Source organism: Melozone crissalis, unplaced genomic scaffold (genome assembly GCF_028551555.1).
Source record: "Melozone crissalis strain CALT ecotype California unplaced genomic scaffold, PUWL_Pcris_2 ptg000009l_1, whole genome shotgun sequence".
In the NCBI taxonomy this organism is placed as follows: Eukaryota; Metazoa; Chordata; class Aves; order Passeriformes; family Passerellidae; genus Melozone; species Melozone crissalis.
The window spans coordinates 2,380,032-2,405,711 of NW_026535787.1; the positions used below are offsets into that span (position 1 = coordinate 2,380,032).

The window sequence follows — 25,680 nt, forward strand, 5'->3', positions numbered from 1 at the left end:
TTTGGATAAGTGAGCTGGTTATTCAGCTCTGAGAAGCTCACAGCCATTGGCAGATGATGCATCTTGAAAGTCAAGGTTGAGAGCATGAGTGGGTTTGTGTTTTCTATTTTATTTCTTTCCCCCCTCCTCCCTCCCTCCCTCCTGGTGCACGTTGCTGGATTTGAATAATTAATGCCTGTTGTCTTGCTTCCTGTTTTCATTTCTGTATGTAATGCTAACCAGCAGTGGGCTGAATCATTCATGGGCTGCTCTCTGCCCCTCGGCAGCTGGAGATGGCATGGGAACAGTGAAACAGTGATTGGGAGGTGCTGCAGGCTTTGTGCTGCTCCCTGGACCCTGGTTCTGGCAGCAGGAGCAGTAAGTACTGAGCCCATGCTCTTGGCCAGGCCAGGCTCTCTGGGCAGATGGTATCAGTGTGGTTTCTCTCCCTGAGGCTCCTGTTACTGCTCAGGTGTCCGTGTGCATGGAGGGGAGGGTGGCTGCTGGGTGCTGTCCTTTCCCACCTGTTTTGGGCTTTGATGGAGCTGGTTGTGATGCTCATGGAGAAGAGGGAGTGGTTTTAGGCTTGTTGGTTGTGCCTCATGCAATTACACTGTGTTTAGGAGTGGATGTTTTAAAAACTCATCTTAGATTTTTTTTTGTCATGGTGCTTTTCCTGAGTTTTTGTGGAGTGCAGCCTGGAATTCTGGGCTCCTTTGCGATGAGGGTGGGAGCTTCACTCACAGAGCCTTGTGATCTCTCTTTTCCCTTGGGCACTGCCAGGGATCCAGGCACAGCCACAGCTCCTCTGGGCACCCTGTTCCACCCTCCCAGGGAAGGAATTCTCTCCTGGCAAAATGATCAAATGAAATTAAATTTAAAAAAAACAGTAAAAGCTTTTGTGGATGGAGCTGGCCTGTCTGCCCTCCTGTCTTGCATGAGTAAAGCAGGGAGAGTGGAAAGCAGGAGAGATGCTGTCCTTTGGAGAGGAATTAGTGCAGGATTACTTGGAACAGCCATAGCCTTCTCGGCTTTCAGGCTGGGAATAAGGGCTTTGGCTGGGGAGTTGTTAACAGGCTGTGAGTGGTTTTTACATCTTGCACAGAACCCTCAGCATCTCGTACATTGCTCCACACTTGGAATCTTCAGGGCAGAGAGCGAGGTTCAGCCCAAGAGCTTTAAGCCGCACCTCCAGTTTTGCACTTCCCCAGTGCCCCATGGTGACAGGTTTTGTGTGGAGGTAGAGGGGGATTTCCTGGGGGTGCTCTGGGAGCTGAGGATGGGCAGGCAGCTTGAGCAGGGGCTGAGCTGAGCTTTATGAACAGCAGGAGGAGAGGTGGAACGCAGGCACAGGGAGGTGACCCCGACACGAGGCCATGGAGGTGACACAGCAGCACGGGGGGACGTGAGCAGCAAACAGCTCTGCCAGGCTGGCTGTGCTGTCCCTCTGTCCTGCCTGTCGCCCCAGGGGACGAGCAGGGCCACGTGGGGAGCTGGGCTGGCCACACATGGACCTGTGGGTCATGCCCATGTTGTGTCAGCGCCCCGAGCAGCGCGGGGAGCTCTGCTGAAAGCACAAAGCTGCCTCTGTGTCTGGGGAGGGCACAGGGCTCTGGGGACAGCCTCGTGACAGCTCTGCAGCCACAACAGCCTCTGGGATGCTGAGTCCTGATTAAAGTGTCAGGGCAAGGCTGCCATGGGCTGTCAGCACGGAGTGTGAATGGACACAGACAGACAGGGGCTGGGAGGGGTGAGCTCTCTGTGTCCCTGCTGACATTTCCAGACTCCAGCATTGCCTGCAGCATCCCCTGGTGCATCAGCTGGAGTGACAAATACAGTCAGCCCTGCTTTTGGAGGCTTCTTTCCATGGGATGTGTCAAGGAAAAACTTTTAGGTGGCTGGTTTATCTCCCTAAGCCCAGCCATGCTTTGCTGATGCCAGTGAGGGTGTTGCTGCTCAGCTGTCACAGCTTTGCCCCAGACCTGAGCCCTGGGAATCCCACATGTCAGGAGGCAAAGTGTTTCCCCAGGAGAGGGTGGATTTACACACCCTGCACACAGCCCTGCTCTCTCAGGAAGGGGGCAAGCACTGTGCAGGCTCAGCTGCTGCCAAACCCCGCTGCCAGCCTGTGGTGATGCACACAGCAGCAGTGTGGGGCTGTGGGTGCCCACCTGGGCTGCAGGAAGCTGTGGGAAACCTGTGCTGTGGGACCAAGCACAGCATCCAGCTCTGCATCCTGGGAGTGCTTGAGAGGCTTATAAAGGGAGAGGGCAATATCTGTAGTACACATTTTGTGTATACACACTCTGTATTCCATGTTCTTGGGGCTGTCCAGAAGTTTGGTCCTTGCTGGATCCCTTCCAGCTCAGGACAGTCCCTGATTCTGTGATGCTCCTTCTGCAGGGAAGTGTTTATTCCTCATCTGGGACTGTTTTGCAGGCATCCATGGGATGCTGACACTAAACTGCTTTAGCTTGGCTCAGCCTCAGCTCTGTGGAGGTCTCTGAATTGATTTTCAGGTTGTTCTTGCAGAAGCTCTGTCTCTTTTCACTTCAGTCATTCGTAGGAACCCAATCACCTGGTGCAGATCCTCATCCTGCTGCTTTTGTCCTCACGTGGCTTTCCCTGATGTACACTTTGCTTTTGGTGGTGTGGGAGAAGCTGCAGGAGGAAACCAAACCTGCAAACTAATTAAACTTCTTGGTCTGGTTGAGTAACGAGTGGGAGATGTTGGCAGGGCTGGGAACAGATCTGATTCTCATCCCTGCTCTCAGCAGCCAGAGGACACGGTTAATTATTAAATTGCTTGTTAACGTATTGAAATATCGCCGGGGATTTTAATTTCCTTTTTTTTGTTGTTGTTGTTTCCTCTGCTTTGCCCCAGGGCGCTCCCAGGAGCTGATGGATTAGTGCCAGCAGGCTCAGGAGGGGCTGGAAGGAGCATGGTCAAACACCAACCCCTGCAGTACTACGAGCCCCAGCTATGTCTGTCCTGTCTGACCGGGATCTACGGCTGCCGCTGGAAACGGTACCAGCGGTCACATGATGACACCACCAAGGTGAGCAGGGACAGGGCTGCTGCCACCCCGTCCCTCTCCTGATGGCTTCTAGCTCTTGCTTGGAAGGATGAGAGATTTGGGTTTTTTTCTTCATTTATTGGCTTGGATGTTTGATGGGAGCTGTTGAGCATGGCAGGAGGCCATCCCCGTATGGTCGATGTAGAGATGGGCCCAGTGAGGTTGGTCATGGTGCCCAGGGGACTGAAAGTGCCCAAATCTGTTTACATTGTGCTAAAGGGGAACACTTTTCTTGTGGTTTTTTTACTCCTGCTGCTGCTTGCAGCACCTTTAGCTGGATATGTAAGTTCTGTGTTTCTGCAGAATCCCTGCATTCATGGTGTGGTTGCAGTGGGCATGGTGGTATTTGGCCCCAGGAAGGACTTGGTCATCTTGGAAGTCTTTTTCAACCTTTATGATTCTGTTCTTGATGGTGGTTTTTGGCCCCAGAAGCGACTTGGTGATCTTGGAGGTCTTTTTTAACCTTTATTATCATGTTCTTAAGTGTGACAATGAGTTTGTAGGTAGGGGAAAAGGGTGCGCAGAGCTGCCCCTGGATCCCTGGCAGTGCCCAAGGCCAGGCTGGACAGGGTTTGGAGCAGCCTGGGGCAGTGGGAGGTGTCCCTGCCCATGGCAGGGGTGGCACTGGATGATCTTTAAGGTCCCTTCCAGCCCAAACCCTTGTGGGGTTCAGTGAAAGGCAGCAGAAGGTGAGAGCAAGCTGGGGGTGAATGGGGAAGCTGTTGGAGGTGACTCTTCCCTCCCCTGGTAAAATACAGATTGTAGGAGCTCTGCCAGAGGAAATCCAGGCTCAACTTGCACCTCCCCTCTTTTTCTGGGCTGGGAGATGAGGTCTTGTGATGTGTTGATAAGGAAAAGTGTGAAAATTTTGCTGTCAAAAGCACCCTGTTACATCAGCTGGGTAAGGATTTTGTTTGACTGTTCTCCTGTACTCCCATGTTGCCTGAGATGTTTTTTTAAAGAGTGCTTACAAGTTAAATTTGGGTTTTTTTTCCTTCTTTAAATCCTGTTTCATCTGGAAGTGCTCCCAAGGGACCCTTTGGTTGCCTTTTGAATGCTTAATTTCTCTCTCCTATTGCTTGGCTCCTCTGTTCTGTTTTTAAGCCTATAACCAGGGATCTTCTTGGCTCTGGAGTGCTTTTCCTCTTGCAAAAGCAGCTGTGAAGGAGCAGACAGGGCTGTGTGGCAGATCCTGTGCCAGAAATGCTCCTGGTTGTGAATTGCAGCCATTGTTGGTGGTGCAGCTTGGCCAGGAGCAGCTCCCCTGTGATGGGAAAGTCACGCCTGGAGTTCGTGCAGCCTGAAAACAAATTTCCTTTTGCAAAGTAGGAATGTTGGTGCTGTTTTCCCTCTGCTGCCAGCTTGGTCTGGGTGACCACTTCAAGCCAGCAGAATATTGCAGTTCTTAGCTAAAAATTTACAGAGAAGTTGCCATGAATTTTTCAGCGAAATCTGCCTCTGCTTGTTGTTACCAAAAAATATCAGTGGCAGCTTTCCAAGTCTGCCAGGAATTTCCATTGGTTTTTGCTAGTGCTGGAAAGGAATTCATTGTGTTTAAAGGTAGCTGATCCAGGCTTTAAAATATGTCCAGTGTGAGCTGGTCTTTGTAAAGTCTTTGTGAGGCCTCTGCTTCCACTTTGGTAAAGTAGAGATGGAGACAGCAGCAGGAGTAGGAGAAGAAAGCCTAAAATGAGCTGCAGGCTGCATTACCTGCTTTCTTGTTAAAACATCAAACTCCCCAGAATAAAAGGCTTTCATCCAAATTTGGATCATGACCCAGCCTTGCCTCCATATCTTCAGCTGATGCCTGTGAGTGTTTGTTGTCTGAATAGTGCTGCACCTCAACAGCCAGAATCTTAATGATTCCTCTCTTTTTCCTTCAAATCTATGTACATCGAGCTTCCTACTCCACATTAAAAAATTACATGAAAATGAGAATTTTAATTGGACACCTGAGTTCTAGGGGTTTTTTTTGAGAGGCAGCTTGCTGGAATTGTCATTATCCTTTGCTTTTCTCTGACCTTTGAGAATGAAGGGAGGGGCTGGAGGCACACAACCAATATACTCTGATCTCCTTTTAAAATTTTGAACATTTGCAAAATTCCTTTTTTCTGTTGTGGGCCCTCAGCTTTAATGGCAAGATCCCCTTTCACTTTTTTTTTAATGTTTTTTTTAAGTGAAAGACACATGAAGGAGGAGAAACGGTCTTGCTGAGTTTCAGATCATTAAAATCTCTGTAGCTGGTGTGAGGAAGGAATTTCTGATCTAACCACAGCTTGTTCATCACATATTCAACCAAGGATATTATGAAGTCAGTGCATGGAAGCATTTTTTTTTTATTATTATTATTGCTTCCAAACCCCTGTTGTTTGTACACAGCAAATATCATCCTGGTGGATGATATTGGGAGGGGGGACAAAGATTTCCTCCCAAAGGAAACAGCAATGATAATTTTTTAATCTATCCAGCAAAAAGAAGCCACTTTTATTGACTGGCTGGGCTGAGCTATCAAACATGGTCTTTCTCTCCAACACAAATCTCCTAATCCTGTTCTTAATTGCAACTTGTCTGAACTGTGAGGATGTGGGAGGGGGAATATCCAATAAAGCCTCTCCCTGCCTTTATCTGCTGCTGCTCACGTAGCTGCAGATCTGTAAATGATATATCAACCCCTTCCTTCCTATGAATTGGGCAGTCCCTGTCAGGATTTATGCCCCTCAAGTGAAATGTGTGTGATTCCAGATAGTCCATTTGGTTAAATGCATCACATGACCTCCAGCTGAGGCTTCTGATGGCTTTTTGGGGTCCTTTTGTGCAGAGATAAGTGAGGAGCTGTGATCCATCAGCATAATGAATTGCAGGGCTGTGTCTGGGCTGTGTGTATTAATTCACTCTCTGGTGAAATGCTCTTGTAATTCCCGCTTGGCCAGAGCTGTGAAATGACCTGAACAGATGATCTAAGCCACGGGCTTTGCAGCTGGGACTTTGTCAGGGCTGATTCCCAAATGGCCAGAGGTCACCGGTCACAGAAATTGCTTGCTTTGCTGCAATCTGCAATTAGAGGATGGCTTCATTTGCCCTTCTCCGTGAGTTTTTCAATTTGTGAGGGTTTCAGCCCACGGGCCTGAAGGCACAGGAGCTCTTGAGGCAGAGGGGCTCTTTCAAGGTTGTTGGATTTGAGGCTGGGCACTGAAGCATTGGATGTGAGCAGTGACTCAGAGCTGAGTCCCCATGAATGGATGTGTCCAATCATGTTGGCTTGATGGGCTAAATGCAGGGAAATCCAGTCATTCCATTAAATATCAGTGTGTTTTTTCCTTATTGTTCCTGAAGGTGCCCCCCTCATTAGACGGGTCTGGACTAGATGATCTTTAAAGGTCCTTTTCAACCCAAACTATTTTATGATTCTGTTTTTTCCCCATGATGCTTGGAAATGAAAGGCTGTGTTTAGGGTTTTCCACATCACTTAAACATCCTGTAAAATTCACCTTTGAGCCCTTCACTTTACAGGGAGGCTGTGAGGTGGATGATTGTCAAGGGAAGCTGTGACAGCTGAGCCAGGCAGGAATTGCATTTGCTTTGTGTGGTGCCTTCAGCCCAGATTTGGCAGGGTGTCACTGGTTTTAACAGGGAATAGCACATTTTGGCCTTCATGAAGGACCAAAACCTCTCTTAGACGGGGCAAGATCCTGTGGAGGACTGGCAAGGAGCAGAGAGCTGCTCCAGCCTCAGGAACTGGGATTAACCTGCCAGGACCTCGCTTTTCTTTGATTTCCACACCCTCCTAGAAAGGTTGGGATGAACCAGCTTGTTCTGTGTCAAATATGTTCCCTATTTCAGCAGAGCTGCTTTGGAGGATGGGAAATCCCAAATCCTGGAAACCCCAAAAAGCCACAGGGTTGGAGCCTAATGTAGTGGTGCACCCCAAATATTGTCAGGGGAGGATGTGTGACTGATGCTGAATTTGTGGTGCAGAATGCCAGTGGGGGAGAGTCTGCAAAACCCATTGAGTGTGGGGCCTGGGCTGGGATTATGGGCTCAGACTGGTGATTAACAGGCCCTGGGATTTGTAAAGCTTTAGAGGTGTCAAAGGTTTTTCCTGCAAAGCATCTGCAAAACGTGGCTTTGGCTCTGAACAGCCAGCTCTGAACTGAGCTGCAGCTGGGAAAAGGGGGAGAAAAGGGGGCAAGGAGGGATTTTGGGGCCCTTGGAGCCAGCCACGTGTTTTTACAGGGATTTCTTCCCTGAGTACAGCAATGCTCCTCCACTCTAAGGTGCAGCCATTCTCATAAAATCCTGACTGGTTTGAATGTGCTCAATCAACTCCTGGTTTAACCCATAAGGGAAAGCCTTTCCAGGCTCTCCCTGAGAGTTCCCTGTACTGGTTTTGACTGGGTTACAGTTAATTTTCTGCACAGCAGCTGCTGTGGTGCCAGATTTTGGGCTTGTGAATGAAACAATCTTACACCAGTTGCTGGAGATTTTTTACACAGCATCAAGGTACAATATTTTCTGAATTCCCTCCAAGAAGGGGAAAAACTTGAGGTGTTTTTTCTGCTTGTTTTCCTAAACAAATGTTTTTTCTCTCAACTGTGTAGTTGTTGTTATAGTTAGACTTTTACTATTGAATTACATAACTCCCTTTTCCAAAGAGGCAGTGGGAACCTGTGATCCTGTTAATCCCAGGTTAATTAATTGTGTTGCTCTTTACTCAGACATTAAGTCCTTTCCCATGTGTGGAGCTATGAGTGTGAATTTTGAGGACAGAAAATGAGGAAAGTGAAATGGCATTGACATCATGGAAGTTTGACTTGTGGGAGTCTCCATGTCAGAAGTTCTCTCTCTGTTCTTGACAGAATAGTGAAAAATTGTGGCCCTTTTCCAGAGGAGCCTTGATTTTCCTCACCCAGAGGGAAGTGAATGTAACCTTGCTGCCCTGGAGCTGGGCTCCAGTGATTTACTTTACATTTGGGGTTGAATTTGCCACTCTCCTCCTTCACCAACTCTGCTTTTCCAGCCTGTCTCGTGAATTCCTAAGTGTCCTGGAATAGATCCAAGCACTGTTGGGCTGTGACAGAGCAGAAATTGTTGGAGAGCAACTTTTCACTGTGTCCTTACTGGGTGGTGGATGCACTGGGAGAGGGCAGGAGCCAATGGAAAAGGCTTTTTATCATACTTTCTTTTTTCCTATCCAAGTTGAAGGTGCTTTTTTTCTGTCTCTCATAAAAGTAGACTTTGTGGAAGTGCCTCAGGGATGCTTGAGGCTCCAAAATGACCACAAAAATTACCTAGGTAAGAAGGAAACCCAGCCCCAGTGGGAGTAAATGAATGAAATGGCAGGAATAGGAAGGAGCAGGGTTAGTGTGTGGTGATGATCCTTGAGAAAGGTGTGCACAGAAGGAGTTGGAAGTTGGGGAAGGAACCAGAATAGAAAGGGTTGGGTTGGGAAGGACTTTAAAGATCACCTAATTCCACCTTCCACTATCCCAGGCTGCTCCAAGCCCCATCCAGCCTGGCCTTGGACATTCCAGGGATCCAGGGGCAGCCACAGCTTCTCTGGCACCCTGTGCCAGGGCCTGCCCACCCTCTCAGCCAGGAATTCCTTCCCAATATCCCATCCATCCCTGCCCTCTGTCAGTTTAAAGCCATTCTCCTCTGTCCTGTTCCTCCAGGCCCTTGCCAAATGCCCCTCTCTGCAACAATGGTTGAAATCTGTGAGGTGTGGCTTTCCTGGCGTTGGTCACAGGGCGTTTCAGCGTCTGCCAGGCTGTTGTTTTGGAGAGGGCTCTGCTGCCTGTGAGGTCTGGATGGGGATCCAAAGTGCTGGGGTTCCAGGAATGCTTGTGGTTTCAGGAACTGGGAACCTCTGTGCTGCTGACATGTCTCATTAACAAAATTGATTAGCAAAGCTGAAAACTGTAATGACTCTGCTTTGTTGGCTGTGAAGCTGATTTGTGATTTTAGTTTGCTGTCTTGTGTGTTCCTCTGGGAAAGGAAACTTGGATTTAGGAGTGTTTGGTTGCAGATTTAAGCTTTTTCTCCAGGTTGGTCCCAGAAGAAGTGTGGCCAAGCTCCAGAGTGGGATTTCAAGGGCATAACCAGCCATGGCTAGAGGTTTTAATTGTTTTTTGGTTGCTTTTCTTTGTACTCATCTCAACCTTGAAAATTACTCCAATTTTTTTGCCTTTGTGCCATGTCTACAGTGAGGTGTTAAAAGCAAAGCTGGTGAACTGGTCTGGACCCATAATTTCCTCTTGATGTGCAGTTCTGAGCCTTTATTTGGCAGATACTTGTTTGCAGATGATGTCAGCAAGCACTTGAGAGTCAATTGACTTGAGTGAAGTCAAATGAGGCCCTTTTGCAGGGAGAATTATGGAACGAAAAAAAAAATGAAACAACTGAGGCTTTGTTTGAAGTGTGCACTTGCAGCCTGTGACTCTTAGAAACTGAATCAACTTCCTTGTGAGCTCTCCTGAAGCTGGCTGTGAAATCAAGGTTGACTTTTGGGTGGCAAAAAGCAGTAGCACTGACCAGCAAGTGGAGTTTATTGTTCAGATCATGCTGCCTGTGCCAAAGGTGGCCCTGGGTCCAAGGAGAGCAGCTCTTGTCTCCTTGCCCATCAGTTGGGAGTGTCTGAGGCTGCTGGGCAGGCACCAGGCTCTTGGTTTGAGGGGGATGTGAACAGCAGAAGGCTGGAGACTTTAAGATCCCCTTTTTGCCAATTTCAGTCCTTGCTGGACTCAAATTCCCAACCAAATTCCAATGGGATCAGATCAGCTAGATGCTTAGCAAAGGGAGAGGAAAGAGACCCCAATCCTTGTCCCTTCCAGCAGAAACCAATCCTTCTCTTGACTGTAATCAAGAAGAGACCTCAAAAATGAGGTAATTCCAACCTTTCCCTATCCCAGGCTGCTCCAAGCCCCGTCCAACCTGGCCTGGAACACTTCAGGGATCCAGGGGCAGCCACAGCTGCTCTGGGAACCTCACAGGGTGGGATTCCTTCCCAATATCCCATCTGAGGATGCTTGGGGGGGAGAGATGGGTGTTTTTGGTGTTGATGTGTTGGCTCTTTGCTCCTTTCACCACAAAGCTCTTTCATTCTTGCTCACTGCTGTTCCTTTAAGTTTGACATTTTCTCACGTGACTTTTTGCGGCCTTTCTGGAAAAACAAACCTGGTTCCTGTAATTCAGAGCTTGTTGAGGTGCCATGTCTGGTTTGTCACCACTCAAACCACCCCACATCCTGGCAAGCCAGCCCTCTGTGGTGGCTGTGCCTCCTTGTCTGGGTCTGTTCCTTCCCCAGCACGCTCAGGTTGTGTCAGAAGTGGGGGTGTAGCTGAGCAGTATCTGGAAAGGATCTCTCATTTCACTGCTTTTTTATTTTCCCCTTGAGGTTGATGCAGATTTGCTCTGTGTGTGTTTGCAGGATTTAGTAGCTCTGTGCTCAAGTCTGACCAAATTATTTTGCTGCTGCCATCAGGGATTCCTGCTTCTCCAGCCAGGAGGGAGGGATAAACAGCACAAGGCAAAGTGGAACCTATGATGGACCAGTGTCTGTCATGTGCTGGGCTTGAAATATCAAAGTTTGTGTGTGATGAGCCAGCTCCAGCATTTAAATTTACTCCCAGGATAGCTGATTGTTTATTTTCTTTCCCCAACACTTCACCCTTGAGATTTAAAAAATAATAATGAATAAATGAGCCAAGCTTCTGCCTGCTCTCCAGAGGAATGCTGCCTTTGGACACTCAGCTGCTGCTGGGCCTTGTGGCTTCATTTGGTTTCCCTCTGGCACTGCACTGAACCCATTTAAGTCTCTCTTAGGGAAAAATAGGTAAATCCCTTCCATATGTCAAGTATTAGAAAAAATACATGATTTCTTTGACTTGCACAAAGCATCTCCTTGTCTGGCAGATCCAGAAACAAGTGCAGCCTTGTTTCTGGAAAGACAAGGCCTAACCTCAAGCTGGTAAATCTGACATGTCCGCTGTTTCAGGCAGTCTCTGTTGGAGTCAGCTGTGCCTGTGGAAGCTGGGGAAGACCCTGATTTTAGCAATTTTCCCCTTGAAAGAGAGAGGCACTTCAGTTTTTGCCTTGCTCTAATTCTTTCTTTATTTGAGGCCTTCAGGTCACTGGGTTGCCTTTAGCACATTGGCCCATTCAGTGGCTTTTGTCACCAGATGTGTCTTTGCCCTCTGGACCATCCTGGGGGATCAATGAGGCTGTGTTGGGATGGGGCAGCACTTTGTGGAGCAGAATGTGAGCACTCAGGGCTTGCCAGCTGGGTCAGAGTGGGGGTCATGCTGCCCCACAAGCTCAGGGATGGCTTTGGGAGCAGCAGGACATCAGCTCTGCCCTGCTCTGGGCTCCTTCCTGCTCCCTTCTGCCCTGTGGCCATCTGGGCTGGAATGCAGAGGGCATTTTGGGCAGGAATTGTTCCCTGGGAGGGTGTGAGGCCCTGGCACAGCTGTGGCTGCCCTGGATCCCTGGCAGTGCCCAAGGCCAGGTTGAACAGGGCTTGGAACAGCCTGGGACAGTGGAAGGTGTCCCTACCCATGGTAGGAGGTGGCATTTGGTGATCTTAAAGGTCACTTCCAACCCAGCCTCACACCCAGTGTGAGATTCTGTAAAATAGGACTCTGGAAAAACATAAAACATATCCTAGGAAAGAGGAAGGGAGGATGAAGGGCAAGGAAATGAAACAGTGCAGTGGTTGGATCCAATCTGATCCAAGATTTGTCTGTTCTTCTTGATTTTAATTAACTGATGTCCATCAGCTCCCCTGAAGAGTGGCTGGAGAAGCCTTTCCAGTGTAATAGATAAAACTTGACAAGCATCTTAATTGGAAAAAAAAGATATTTTCTGATGAGATTGCTTTGGGTGGACACATGGGCCTCTTAGAGAGATAAAAAGGAATTGGAGTTGTTCCTGAGCACACTCCCTCTGAGAAATGGAGAATTGCAGGTGGTCCCAGGGATTTCCTTCCATATATTATATTTTCACATACATTTTCATTTACAGTGTTGTTCAGCTGCTCTGAGTCTTTTGCAGGACTCAGGCAGAGCTTACCTGCTTGGGAGTAGAATCTAATTCAGGATCATTACCTTTTGGCTGTGTTTTTGCTGGATTTCTGCTGTTGCTGCATAAAGATACTTTTGTTTGTTGATTGTTTTTTATTTTGTGATGAACTGGCCCCAGATAGATAATTAAAAAATTCCTTTTCCTGCTTTCTTTGAGTTGGACAGCTAATGATTGTGGAATGTGGGAATTCATTTGAAAGAAAAGTGGTTCTGAAGTTACAGTTACTTTTCACCACCAGCAGCTGTTGAAAACTGAGATTTCCACTGCTTCAAACTTTATTACTGCTCTTGTGATGGGAGAATTTAGGGATGGGGCCAGTCTGCCCTCTGCAAATATATTAAATCAAATGTATTGGGAGGTGGCTTGGTGTGTTGCATAAAAGGAAACTGAGAAAATCAAATAAAAGGAATCTTTCTGCTCAGCCTGGGCTGATAAGACAGCCAAAAAATTTAAAGCAACCTCTGCTTTTATTTTGGCATCTTTGTACCAGTTTGACTGGGATGAGCCCACAGGGCTGAACAAAGGAAGAACTGGAAAATTAATTTCCTTGGGATCGAAGACAAATTCTGCTCAGAGTTGTCTTTCAGTTGCTCAGTGCAGCTGGAGTGATCCTCTTGTTGTGCTTCAGGGCTTTAATTGTCTTCAGTGGGAATAATTAATTAATTGGTGTGAGTGTGGTATTTACTTTTAGAAGTTTCACATTTGCAACAGTTCTTAATTACAAAGCAATATCTGAAGGGGCTTCAAGAGAGGTGGAGAGGGACTTGGGACAAGGGATGGAGGGACAGTACACAGGGAATGGCTCCCACTGAAATAGATGGAATTTTGGGCAGGAATTCTTGGCTGTGAGGGTGAGGGCCCAGATTAGAAATCGGGATTAGAAATTGTGTAAGTAACTGCTATAGGAGCCAATCAGTCACCTGTAAAAAGGTCAGCTTTGCCTTTCCTCTCCCCACTTCTGGAATGTGGGCAGAGCTGATGCAATGCATTTACTGGGGTTTCCATCTCCCAAGTGCTGCTTTGGGTGTAGGATGATGCTCTTAATTCAACAGCCCACGTGTTGAACTGGCACCACTTTACATATTGGGTGAAGTAAACCCAAATGTTTGCATTTGGTGGTTCCTTTCAAACCAAGTTCCTTATTCGGTTTCCTGGTTGGGTTTGGGATTGGCCATTGTGTGCTGGTTTTTGTGATATTTAGTATAATATTTAGTATAATATTTAGTATTCTTCTGGACTTTTTTTTTTTTTAATTGTACTAAAAGCCCTGAATGATGGATGTGATGAGATGAATTAAACACAGGCTTGCTCTGGCCCTTACCTCACCAATCTTTGGCTTTAAAGGTGTCAATTTAATGTTCCTTCTTCATGTCAGTTCTTCATTTGACACTTTCAGTCCCTTTCCAGTGCATAAAGGAGCTCCCAAAGAGCTGGAGAGGAACTTGGGACAAGGACAGGACATAGGGAGTGGCTTTAAACTGCCAGAGGGCAGGGATTTGGGGGATTTTGGGCAGGAATTCTTCCTTGGGAAGGTGCTGAGGCCCTGGCACAGGGTGCCCAGAGCAGCTGTGGCTGCCCCTGGATCCCTGGCAGTGCCCAAGGCCAGGCTGGATGGGGCTTGGAGCAGCTGGGACAGTGGATGGAAGGTGTTCCTGCTCATTGCTGGAGAGGTTGGACTGGATGAGCTTTAAAAGGTCCCCTACAACCTCAAACTCTTGTATGATTCTGATTCTTACTCCTTTTCCAAGAAAATCCTGCAAAATTCAGGAAAGCACTTTTTTTGCGCTCTTGGGTACAAAGCTTTCCTGGGCTGGACTTGTTCCCTCAAAGCAGATCTGTGTGGAGCATGAAAGCAGCTGGGGAAAAGGGCTGGAGAGGTGACCCAGGCCACACAGAGCTGTCAGGATGGTCTAAGGTATTAAACCAGCTGCCAACTGCTGCTCAACAATTCTATTTTGCAGCAGGGTTAAAGTTTAGGGGTTCTTTACCCTCTGTGTCTGGGTGTAGTTCATGACTTCATACACTGCCTGTGCTCCCAAATTGTTTTCCTTATCAAATCCCACTTGTTCTGAAGGCTGTCCCTCCATGGGAGCATCCCAAGGGATGCCTTTGCCTCTGGGGCTGCCAGCAGTGATGGATGGGCTCACCTGGAGCCAGGTGCCGCCTGGGGATGCTCCTGTCACTCCCAGACCTGAGGGATGGGGTGGCCTTTGTGCAGCAAAATGCAAATAATGCAACTGATGAGTGTGAAAGGGTCGTTCTGACCGTACCAAACCAGCACCAACAGTGCCACAAATACAAGCACTCCACAACACACTGCAGCCATACAAGCTGGGACACTAAGGGAACAACTCACAAAATCCCAAGATTTTGCAAAATTTTAAATTTTCCCAAAATCCTGAATTCATCAAAAGATAAACTTGAAAGAGCCATTGCGGTTCAAACAAAAACTATTTTTAAAAAGCCTTGCTGCTTTACAAGCAGAGCCCATTGCAGGCCATGTTTTAACTATAAAAAAAGTAGTTATTTTTAAAAGAGTGTTATAAAGCAGTAAAAATGCAAAATTGCCTAATATTTACTGTCAGTGCAAAAAGAAAAAAATTATACAAACCACTGTCAGTGTGGAGGCTGGAGGGAATTTCTGGACTTTTTCTGAGCCCTTTTTGGGCTTGAGATGCTCTTGGATCTGTTTTATTCTCAAGCCTTGCACCCCTTCTAATTACTGAGCGCTTGCCAAGCACTACAGAGCAGCTTTGGAAATGAAGAGTTGTCTTCTCCTTTTTTCTGACTTATCTCCAAATGGGAATTATCATTTTACCCCTGAGATGCTGCTCTCACCTGTGCTCTGTGAAGGGATCCCAGCACCAAGCTGGGTATTGCACCCCAGGGACAATCTGGGGAGCATCTGCTGCTGCTGCTGCTGGCACATTAAGTGGTTATGAGCACTAAAACAGCTTTATGAGAAGCCAGCACTCAGCTCCTTATTAGTGCAGTGCCTCTGTGGCTTGAAAACAAATTAAATTTGAGATTGTTCCACACTGGCGACCAACGTTTAAAGCTATTAGAGAGGTAAAAAGCTGAAATGGCTCTAAAGCCTGCATTACAATTTTACCACTGGTTGAAGGGTTTTTCAGAGGTGGCAAGAAGGAGTTTTTTCAAGCTGCTGCTGCTGGGGTCGCCTTCTTTAGAAGCCTCAGTGGATGTGAGGCTTCCAGAATTCCAGGTGGGATTTCTGCCAGCCCTGGTGCTGAGATGGGGATGGCCATGGGTGGGGGGATGATAGAGCCTTTGGAGGCTCCAGGGTGTCTGAGGGCACAAAAACCCACAGGAGGAAAGGAAACTCTCCAGTTTCTGCACTTCTGCATTGCTTCCACCAGCACAGGCTTGTTAACAGCTAATCTTGCCCTGGGTGAACTTTTTTCTTCCTTTTCCTGGCAGTGAAATGATTCATGTCGCTTTGTGGCTTTTATTTAATTGGTGCCTCTTTCCCTCCCTTTTTAACCTGTTCTGGTTTTCTTCCTCTTTCCGTGGTCTCCTTTCTTCTGTTTGCTTGAAAGGAGAGAAATAGCCCAAAATCCCTTTCCTCAGTACCACCAGACTGCTCAAAGGCTTTAAATTCAGATATTTCAGAGCTGGCTGAGGACTAGGAGTTCCTGTCCTCTTGCTCCTGATGATGCTGATTTAAAGACAACACCAGGCTAAGGAAGAGATTTTATTTTGCCCTGCTTTGAGATCGATAAAGAAAAGATCTGGGTGAATTTCATGGTGCTTCTCAGAATCAGGCAGAGTGTGTTCCTTCTGCTATTCATGTTTTCATATATTTTTTGTTTTCCTATTTTTGCTTTTTCAGGACTGACTTCCTCAGAGGCTGCTGGGTGTTAAAGTTGGGTGGGAACTCCTGGTGGAGAACAGAAAATGAAAATTTCAGATATCATTGTTTCCTCTGGCTGTGTTTTGTCCTCCTTGTTGGTGCAAGTTAAAGCTTGAGGAATCCCTTCAGAATCAGGAAACGCATTAAATGCCACCCAGTTACCTCTGGGAAGTCATTTCCCAGGTGGAAATTTGATATTTTTTGAATTATGGTGCCTTTTTTATGAAGGTCTTGATCTTGGCAGGCTCCACCTTCTACAAACACCTCAAAGATCACAAGGAAAGGAGTTGGTAAGGGGAGAAAAAACAAATATGTGGACATACTTTGGGGAAAATCATTCAGTTCATGCACTGCCCAATTCTTGGACTCTTGCCTTGCTTGTAGGGTTGGGACACATGAAATACTTTTTTCTTTTTGCACTGGTGGAAAAGAGGCTTTGAGCTTAATAATTAATGTATGGACATCTTGAACTTTGTTTAAACACTTTTGTCTGTCATCACAGCGCTGGCTTCAAATAGGATTAGGGTTTGTTTTCCTTGGCTTCCCCAAATTGTGCTTAAGGAGGGCTTCAGCTCTGTTATTAAGCCATGTTTACTGTGTAGGGACACTGACACTGGTGAGGAAAGCTTGTGAAATAAATCAAGTGCTCCCTGTGTGTTTGGCTGCTGCTTTCTGTTTGTTAGGACTTCCTACAGTGGATTTGCTTTCATATAATTTGGTGGGAGGAGGGTGATTTAAATATGAATTTGATTATTTCCAGTGGTAGCAAAGGAGCCCTGTGTAGCTGTGTGCTGTCACTGCTGCCTGCAAAATTGCAGCTATTTATCCTCCTCGGGGTCCCGTTGCAGTCAAATTCCAGATGTCAGAGTTTGCTGAGGTTTAAAAATGATTTTAATTTTCTCAGAGGTCTGGAGAGGGTGTCAGGATTGATTTGCTGCCTGTGAACAGAGGCACTTTGGTTTTGTGGCCTCTGAGCATGAAAGACAAACTCAGGGTCACTGTTTTATCTCTTCAGAGGCTTTGTGAATATGGAAAACCAACTTGTCCAGACCAGTCTCCCCTTGGAAATGCTGCTTTTCCTGTAGGGACAATGAGAAGGTTGGTGGCGGAAAATGGGATGAGTTGGGTTATCCTGATGGAATTGCTTTTGTCTGTATCAAGTAGTGGCATCAGCCTGAGCAGGAAATATTTTGGATTTCAGGGCTCACAAAGAGTATTGTGCCTTTTACAGGCAGAGAGATGGCTGTGAACCCCTGAAGAATTCCAGGTTTTCCATGTTTCTGAGCTGCAGGATGGGGACAAAAATAAAATAGGGATGCTTAGGTGTTGTGTGAAGTTGTTGATTGTAATGATTCCTCTGGAAAAGCTTTGTGGGAGTGATTTAAGGGAAAATCCCAGTGTTTCCCTGGCCTCACCGTGTGTCCAGGGATGTTCAGTCCAGTTATTTCCAAGATGCTCCTATCACTTTTGGGCTGCTCCCTGAGCCTTGATGGAGATCTACTGATTCCTGTGTCCTTCCTGTGACTTTCCCTTGGGAGCATTTGGTGGCGGTTCACCTTTGGAAAGGCTGAGGTGTTTTCTTTGATTATGTTACACTAAAAAAAAAAAAAAAATTGAGGAGTGCAAAACTGTGCTAAAAGAGCAGGTACTAAACAAGTCCAGGCCTGGGGGTGCTGGTCCTGGTGCTCTCAGCCAGCAGAGAAAGGTAATTTGGTTTAAAAAGATGCTGTCGAGGGAAGATTCCCAAACTGCAGGATTCTTAAAAAACTTTCATCTTAAATCTTAAAAGTTAAAGCCCAGCCTCAATGTAATGAGGAATAAAAGAAGGGAGGTGCAGTGTGTCACTATTTATGGTGTTATGGTAATTCTGCTTCCAAAGCAGATCTTTAATTTGTGCCCTGCTCGAGTTGTTGACTCTAATTTATAACCCAATAAACCTATAGATTGTTGCTCAAAGCAGGCCAGGGATATTACATCAGGCCAGATCTAATAATTTAGGAGCAGTTTATTAAGCTTTATAGCATCTAAGGTGCAATTGCTTTTATGGGCTGGCTTATCCCATGTTTGTTCCAGGGTGTCTCCTGAATCCATGGCTGCAGCCTGGTCTGGTTGCTCCTGATTAGGGGGAATTGTGCTGTCCAGTGGTGATAGGAGTTGTTTTCCACCCCCTCTGCCCCATGGCAGGGCTTTGGAGCTGGATTTTCCAACCCAAACAATTCTGTGATTCTGACTCTATGACTGGTGTTTGTTGAGCTTTGGTTTGTGGGGTTTTTATGTTTCTGTGTGGCGGCTTTATCATTTTGTTCAGGAATTTTTTTTTTTTGTCTGTTTGGTAATTTTTAAAAGCATTTTTTTTGTGTGTGCCACAGGCCATGGTTTTGACAAGGTACTTTTGATAAGGTTTATTTGCTTTTTTTAAGTACCTGCCAGCAGGAAACAGAGTTCAGCCTTCTGTGAGCTTCTGTTTGATTCTGTCAGATTTATTTTCTATTCCTGCCCGACCTCAGGCAGCTGCCACGTCTGTCTGGTGGTTTCCCACATGCATCAGCCCTGGGAGCTGGGAGCTCTGCATGTTAATAACTCAGTTTTGCACTCAGCATGGAGCACAGCGAGAAGAAAAAGACTTGGCAGCAGAAATCAATCTTCCAGCTCCTCTGAAGTCCCCATTTTATGCTGGAGACCTTCTGATGCAGGGAGAGAAAACTTCAGGCTGTTCATGGGCAGAGCCCAAACTTCTGGACAAGATTGTCCAGGCAAAACCCCCAGAGGGCCACAAGGTCCCCCCTGAGCCTCCTTTTCTCCAGGCTGAGCCCCTTTCCAGCTCCCTCAACAGCTCCTGGGGCTCTGTTCCCTTCCCTGCACACACTAAAAAATGTGATTTTAAATTCTTTTAAATTTTTTTATGGATCATATAAGTGACCTCAAGCCCAATCTGCTGCTGTAAATGGTCCAGATCTGTTCTCTTGGCCAAACTGGATGGTTTTGTGCCTGCTTCTGGCAACCATTCTCCTGCTGGGAATGCCAACATCCATCTGCACTTCTCCCTGTGGCTTCCTAATTTGAGGTTGAGGGGGAGCACATTCCACCTTTTTCCTGTCTCTTGCCTCCTGCGAGCTCAGCTGTAAATCAGGTTGGCTTTTGGCCACAGCCTGCTGCCAGGAGATTTATTGACACTACTTTTATTAAGTATTTTTAGGGGTTTTTTCACTCTAGCATAGTGCAGTCATTGCTTTAGGGAGGATGTTTTGGAGGGGTGGGCCTAGGCTGGAGAAAATCAGTTCTGATGTTGTTTCTTTGATGGTAAGAAAGCTTTGCTCATCAAATATTTGTGTGGTGGAAAAAAGTAATGTCAGGCCTCCCTGTTTTTGTCCTCTCCATGCTTTGTGTTGCTCCCAGAGCTGCTGGCCACAGCTGGGAGATGCTTTGGGAAATGTGATGAGACAGGTAAGGGCCAAATCAGCCCTGTGTGGGTATTAAATGCAGCAAGACCATGTCAAAGCCCACATCCCTCAGGGAGACTGCTCCTGCTTGGCTTCAGAGCTGCTGCTTTTCCTTTCTCCTGTCTCTCCTGAGAGCTGCAGCCTGTCTGGTGCTGGAGCAAACCCAAGGCAAGGTTCCTCTGGAGCCTGTGGGCTGAAGCAGCAGATGCAGCTCCTACCCCTGAGCTTCCTGGGCTGCCTTTGGAGAGGAAGGAACAGAGAGTCCTTCTGCATCTCTGTGAAATGCTCCTGATATTCTCTCTGCAGATCTGGAGCAGGAATAGCCAGGCTGCTGAAGAGGCTGTAAAAAATAGGAAATATGGCTTAGCACGTGCTATATTTAGAAATTCCATCAGTCCTGCTGAAATGGGAGCTGTGGATAATTCAGATATTTCCTGTGGCAAAGGATTGGGTTTTTTGGGGTGGGTGTCCTGCAGGCAGACAGTTGACACCCTCAAGTGGGTTTGTAAATGAGTTTTTACTTTTCCTGTGCTTTGTGTAGGCAATGCTGGCTATATTCTCATTTTGAAAAATAAACAGGTGTCTTATACCAAATGTGCCTTGATATAATTAGTCGTAATTAAGAGCCAGGACTGCTTTAGCTGCTGATTGAAAAACTGGGTATTTTTCTCACCAGCTGCTTCTCACTGAAGCAGTTTTTATGCTCTGAGATGCATGGAAAAAAACCCAGCCCAGCCAAAGGCAGAACAAGTTCAAGGCCATTCCTCCCCAAAATTCCCTTTCTCAGTGGCACAAACCCCTGCTTAGGGATTGTGATGACAAAGCTCACAGAGGTGACAGATGACTTTGCAGTGACTCTGCAGATGACTTTCCTGCCATGGGTTTTGCTGCATGAGCAGTTTTTGCTCTTGCAGGAAGAAGGAGAGAAATAGGCTGGAAAGCTTTATTTGCAGGGCAGGTAAAAATTCAATTACTTCAGAAAATTCAATTTTTTTTTTTTCTTTACTCTGCATTTATCTTACCTTCCTTCAGGTCCATGATGTTTGTTATTATCTGAACAGAGTAGGAAGAGAAAAAATTGGTTGTGAGTGTGATCAGCAGCCTTTAGAGCATTTTGATGTCTGCCAAGCTTCCCCTCCAAGCAGTAGATTGAAGAGCTGCTTTGCTCCATGAGAAAGGTGGAGAAGGATCATGGAATGCAGGTGTTATGCCTTGGTATCACACAGATTGTGCTTCATTTTGGGACATATTCTGTCCCATAAGCAGGAGAGAGGTTGTGTGGTTGGGATAAAACCCATCCCTTTTGTTGACACTCTGGGCATGAGCTATTCCTGTGCTTGGAAATATTTTTTATGAGCATCTATCCCAGATGTGAAGCCAAAAGCCACATTTCCCTTGTCTGTAAAAGCCCAGGCTGCAATCCAGTGCTGCTTTGGGAATTCTTTCCTGCATTCTTCCCCAAGCTGGGATCTGTCTGGTCCATCCTCTCCAGGCCAACACAGGGGCTTTATATCAACTTTTATCTCAACTTGCTGAATCCATGTTGGGTTGTGCAAAGAGACGGAATTGTGAAAAGCAGTTTGCTCATCCAGATTGTCCACAGTCACATGGCAGAGCTGCAGGATTAGCACTTTTTTCCTGGCATGTTTCACAATCAGTGAGTGATGGAGTAGGGAAAATCTTGAGCTTTGGGTTATTTTCAGTGCCAGCTGTTTGGAACTTCCAGAAAATGCCCTCTCCAGGTTGTCCTCTGAAAGGGGAGTGGAAAGTCAGGCTGACTGTGATGCTGCTTGGACAGACTGTGGAGTGCAAGAGCAGCAGTTTGGCAGATTTGTTATTTCTGTGCCGCCTTCCACCGCTGTAATCAACGTGCAGCTCTTGAGCGGAGCAATAATTATCCCCATTTCCACAGAGCTGAGAAGATCAGCCACATTAAAATGCCTTTTCTGGAACTGCAAACGATTTTGTGGTGGGGGAAATGAAGTGAGTTTTCTCCCCAAAGAGAAGCCACCCATGGTGCTGCTTTGCTTCCAAGGGCACTCACTGGAGATTGCTGGGCTGATCTCCCAGTGTGGGCAGAGAAAATGGGGGATTCTGTCCCTGAGCCCAGGTGAGAGCCCACCTGCAGCCCTGGGGACACAGCAGGAACAGGAGAGAGCCCAGAGGAGGCCCCAGAGCTGCTGCAGGGCTGGAGCCAGGCTGGCAGAGCTGGGGGGGCTCCCCTGGAGAGGAGAAGCTCCAGGGAGAGCTCAGAGCCCTGGCAGGGCCTGAAGGGGCTCCAGGAGAGCTGCAGAGGGACTGGGGACAAGGGGGAATGGCTCCCACTGCCAGAGGGCAGGGATGGATGGGATATTGGGAATTAGGAGTTGTTCCCTGTGAGGGTGGGCAGGCCCTGGCACAGGGTGCCCAGAGCAGCTGTGGCTGCCCCTGGATCCCTGACAGTGCCCAAGGCCAGGTTGGAACAGGGCTTGGAGCAGCCTGGGACAGTGGGAGGTGTCCCTGCCCTTGGTTCATTCCATCCCAAACCATCCTGTGGCTCTCTGAGATGTTAAAGTTGCTCTGGTTCCGGAAAGGTAACTCAGGAATTCCTCCCTTGGGAACTCCTCATCTCCCTGGCCATGCCTCTTGCTCAGACCCTCCTTTGTGCTTTTGCTGCAGATGCTCCAGCTTTAAATGAAGATAAATAAACCAGATTTCATAGAGCAGGGCCCCTCTTTTGGGCTGGGCACCGTTCAGGAGCTATCCTGGCCCTGGAAGGAGCAGGGAGGGGATGGAGCAGTTCCAGGGCCTTTTCCAGTCAGACACTGAGGCATTTCAGGTTTCCAGCACTGAGGCTCTTGCTCCTGCTTCAAACAGGATGGTAACAACTTGTTTCTCTTGTCCGCAAGTTGGCTGCTTGCCTCTCAGCCCTGGTGATGGTACTGAGGGGAAATGGCTGCAGGGGAGGCCCTGGCTCCTGTCCAGGCACGCATGGCAGAGTTGTGGTTACATAACCCAACTTTGCCATGCCAGAGTTTATAAACATCACAGAAAATGCAACAGCAGTGATGTGAGTGTGATGTGTCAGAGCTGCTGGGAAGTGAGAAGGGGACCTTGTGTAAGTCAGACCTTTCACTTCTTGGCTGCAGCTTTTATTGTTCTATAAATTTTGCTTATTTTAGTCCTCGCTTTTGTGCCTCCCAGTGGTTTCTGAATAACACAAGCATTTAGACGCCTCCTGCTTTAGCATTTTCCTTGCTGCTGTCCTCAGCTGGAGACCAGCTGACCCTTCAGGCAGAATTGCTCAATGATCAACCCTTGAAAAGGCTTTTTTAATATGTCATTGCCTGTAACTTGTGCCACTAATGGAGAAAGATGAGAGAAGCTGTGTGGGTTTCCATGTGGGAGATGTTCTGGTTTGCTTTTTGGTGTTGATGCTCCTGGGTCAGCTTTGTCCTTCTGTGGAGGTTCCACAGGCTGCTGTTTGTTGGTCATACCAATCAAAGTTTTCCTAGACCCAAACTGGGTCTAATCTGGATATTGGTACCAAGAATGGCACCCACTGCCTCTTCTCCTGTAGGGATTTTGTCTTCCAGCTCTGGCTGGTGATGCTCTTGCCCTTTCAACCAGCACAGAAATCCTTGGTTCATTTTCGTCTCTTTTGTGCCAAGCATCATGACAAGATAGTATTTTTAGAACCTGTCTTGCAGACATTTGCTGCCAAGGGTAAGAGGCAAGGGGAAAATTGTCCAAGGAATAAACTTACTGTCTGTTTCTTCTCCCAGTCCAGTCATTTGCCCTTGCATCTATTTGACATCTATGTCAGATTATTTAGGATATTTTATAGAACATTTTAGGGCAGAAATCCTGTAAGCAATTCTGAAATGCAGTCGTTTTCTTTAAATAGAGATAAATATTCAGGATTTCTCTCATCCACTGTTCTTCCTGTAAAGCTGTGCTTATTAAACTCATAAACACCCAAGAGGAGAGAGCTGGGGGCACATCTGAGCCTGATCTGAACAAATGGCAAAAGCAGTTTGGGGGCCAGGACAGAAATAGGATCAGTACAGGCAAATTGGAGCTGTGTCCCCTGGCACTGAGTGATCCATTGAGGTGCAGGGTGGCTGGGTCACAGCTTTGCTGAGCTTTTTAGAGACTGCAATCTTTTCCAGGCTTGGTATAGGGCCCAAATGTCCTATTTCCGCCTGGAGCCAGAAGCTGAACATTAAGGAAACACCTTCCAAAATCCCCAGGATGGGCACAAAATGTTCCTCCTGCTGATAATAATTTTTTTCTGAGATTACTTGAGTAAAATGTAATGCTGAGGCCATTACATTTAACAGCCTTCATTGGCTGTTTTCTTAGGTAGATTATAGAGTCTTTTTTTTTTTACTGAGCCTGCTTTTATGAAAGCTGTTTTTAATCCTGACCCCCTTGCCCCAGGATGCTGGTGCTTTAATTAAAGTGAACCATCAGCTGAATGCAAGTCGACACCATCATGTGCCTTTGCAAAGGACTGTCAGGAGCCTGGCATGAGTTAGCAGCAATGACACCCTCAGGAGGCTCTGAGCATGAAATCCTCCTGCTGCTTGATGCTGATGAGAGCTCAGCTGGGATGCTGTGCCGAGCAAGGTGCCCCGCTTCAGGCAAGCCTTGCACCTCAGCCACTTGGTCTCTGCAAGGACCTTGGGTTGTTTGTTTTTTTTTTCCTTCCCTAGATGAGGCTCATCAGTAAAGAATGGAAAAAAATCTGGACCTATTTAGTCTGGAAAAATTAGCTGTCTCCCCTTGGCCTCCAACTATGAAAGTAAAAAAGGAGGTTATGGTGCTTTATTAGCATCAGGAATGGGTTTGGAATACTTGGATTATTCCATCAGTTGGTCCAGAAGCACTGGTTATGTTGGCTGGGCAAAATCCAGTAGGTTAAAATGTGTTATCAGGAGCTGTGGGAGTAGAGTAACTCATGCTGTGGGGGATAGATTGGGGATCCCCTCTCACTCTCTTCTGTTTCCTCCTGAATCAGAGGCTCCCTCAGGGATTTTTGTTTACCTCTGCCTTGAATGAAAGAGCAAGGATGTAATTGCTGGAAGCAGAGCTGGCCCAGGACGTGATTATTGCTGCTGAAAGTCCCCAGGGGCCTCCAGCAGCCAGAGAGAGCCCTGGCTCCAGCTGTGCTGCTGTCTGAGCAGCACAGGAATTCCCATCCCTGCCTTCCAGGCTTGCCAGTGCTTCGTGTGATGGATGCTGGGGATGCAGTGAAGTGCTGCCTTTGTTGGGTGGTGACACCTGGAGAGAAACTGGTGCTCTGGCAGAGCCTGTGGGGAGGGAGGCTGGGTTATCCCTCAGTTTACATCCCTCTATCCCTCTCTTTGCTGTTCAGGCAAGCGAAACTGTCCTGTTGCTCCCAGCTTTGCAAGCCTGGAGGGAATCAGCCCTAGCCTTTGTGGTTGTGTTTTTGGAGGCTGGGAGCTGGAGGTGTTTCACAACGTGTAGCAGTGATATTTTTAGAGCTTTAGCTCTCTTTGAGTTGCATCTGTTGAGCTGCAGTTCAGCTCCAGCAGCCCCAGCAGGAGCACATATTTCAGGAATATGTTCTCTGCTCCTTTCTGTGACCTGCTAAATGGAATTGTAAATGGAGCATGTCACAGCTCAGGAATCTCATTCATGGCCTCTTCTAACAAGGTGTGCAGAGAGCTCTTAGCCCAGGCTTTGTAATAATCAAACAAGATGTGCCTGAGATGTGCAGTGACTCACTTTAGGAAACATCTGGTTAAGTGTTGAAGCCTCAGCAGCCAGAGCAACAGGGCTTTCTTTTCTTTCTTTCTTTTCTTTGCTCCTTGCTTCAGACCTATTGTCTGCCAGACCCAATTTCTTCCTTTTTCTGCCCATTTCTTTAATGATTGGCAGGTGCCTCTTATGCAAGACCACAGGGGTTACCAAGGAGTAAAAAACCTCTGCAGTGTTTCTGAAGTGACCAGCCTGGCTCAAATTGGTTGTGCCCCCAAAATTATCCTTCCAGTCACTCCCTCTCCTTCCTGGACAGGGCTGTAGCAATTGGGGAAATTCCTTATGAAATTTGAATTATTAAGCCAAGACAGGGGGAAAGCAGAGAGTTGAGGATGAGGAGTGAAAAGCAAGAGGTGGAGGAGGAGTTCAAGCAGAGCTTTGCACCAGATGGTCGGGATTGTTGCATGGAGAGAAAACAAAGCCTTTGGGCAGGTTACAAAGTCCTGTGGGAGCTGCCTGATGCACTGTG

General features: G+C 47.1%; 1 protein-coding gene across 3 annotated transcripts in view; it reads left to right on the forward strand.

Moving 5' to 3' along the window:
* The first annotated feature begins 257 nt into the window (after positions 1-257).
* The window catches only part of GDPD5 (glycerophosphodiester phosphodiesterase domain containing 5), a 59,771-nt gene continuing 34,348 nt past the window's right edge, over positions 258-25,680 (forward strand). For all 3 annotated transcript variants that reach the window (XM_054270433.1, XM_054270432.1, XM_054270434.1), the window contains exons 1-2: positions 258-357; positions 2,864-3,038. In XM_054270433.1, the coding sequence (XP_054126408.1) occupies positions 2,922-3,038 (117 nt within the window). In that variant the 5' untranslated portion in view covers positions 258-357; positions 2,864-2,921. The remainder of the gene's footprint in view (positions 358-2,863; positions 3,039-25,680) is intronic.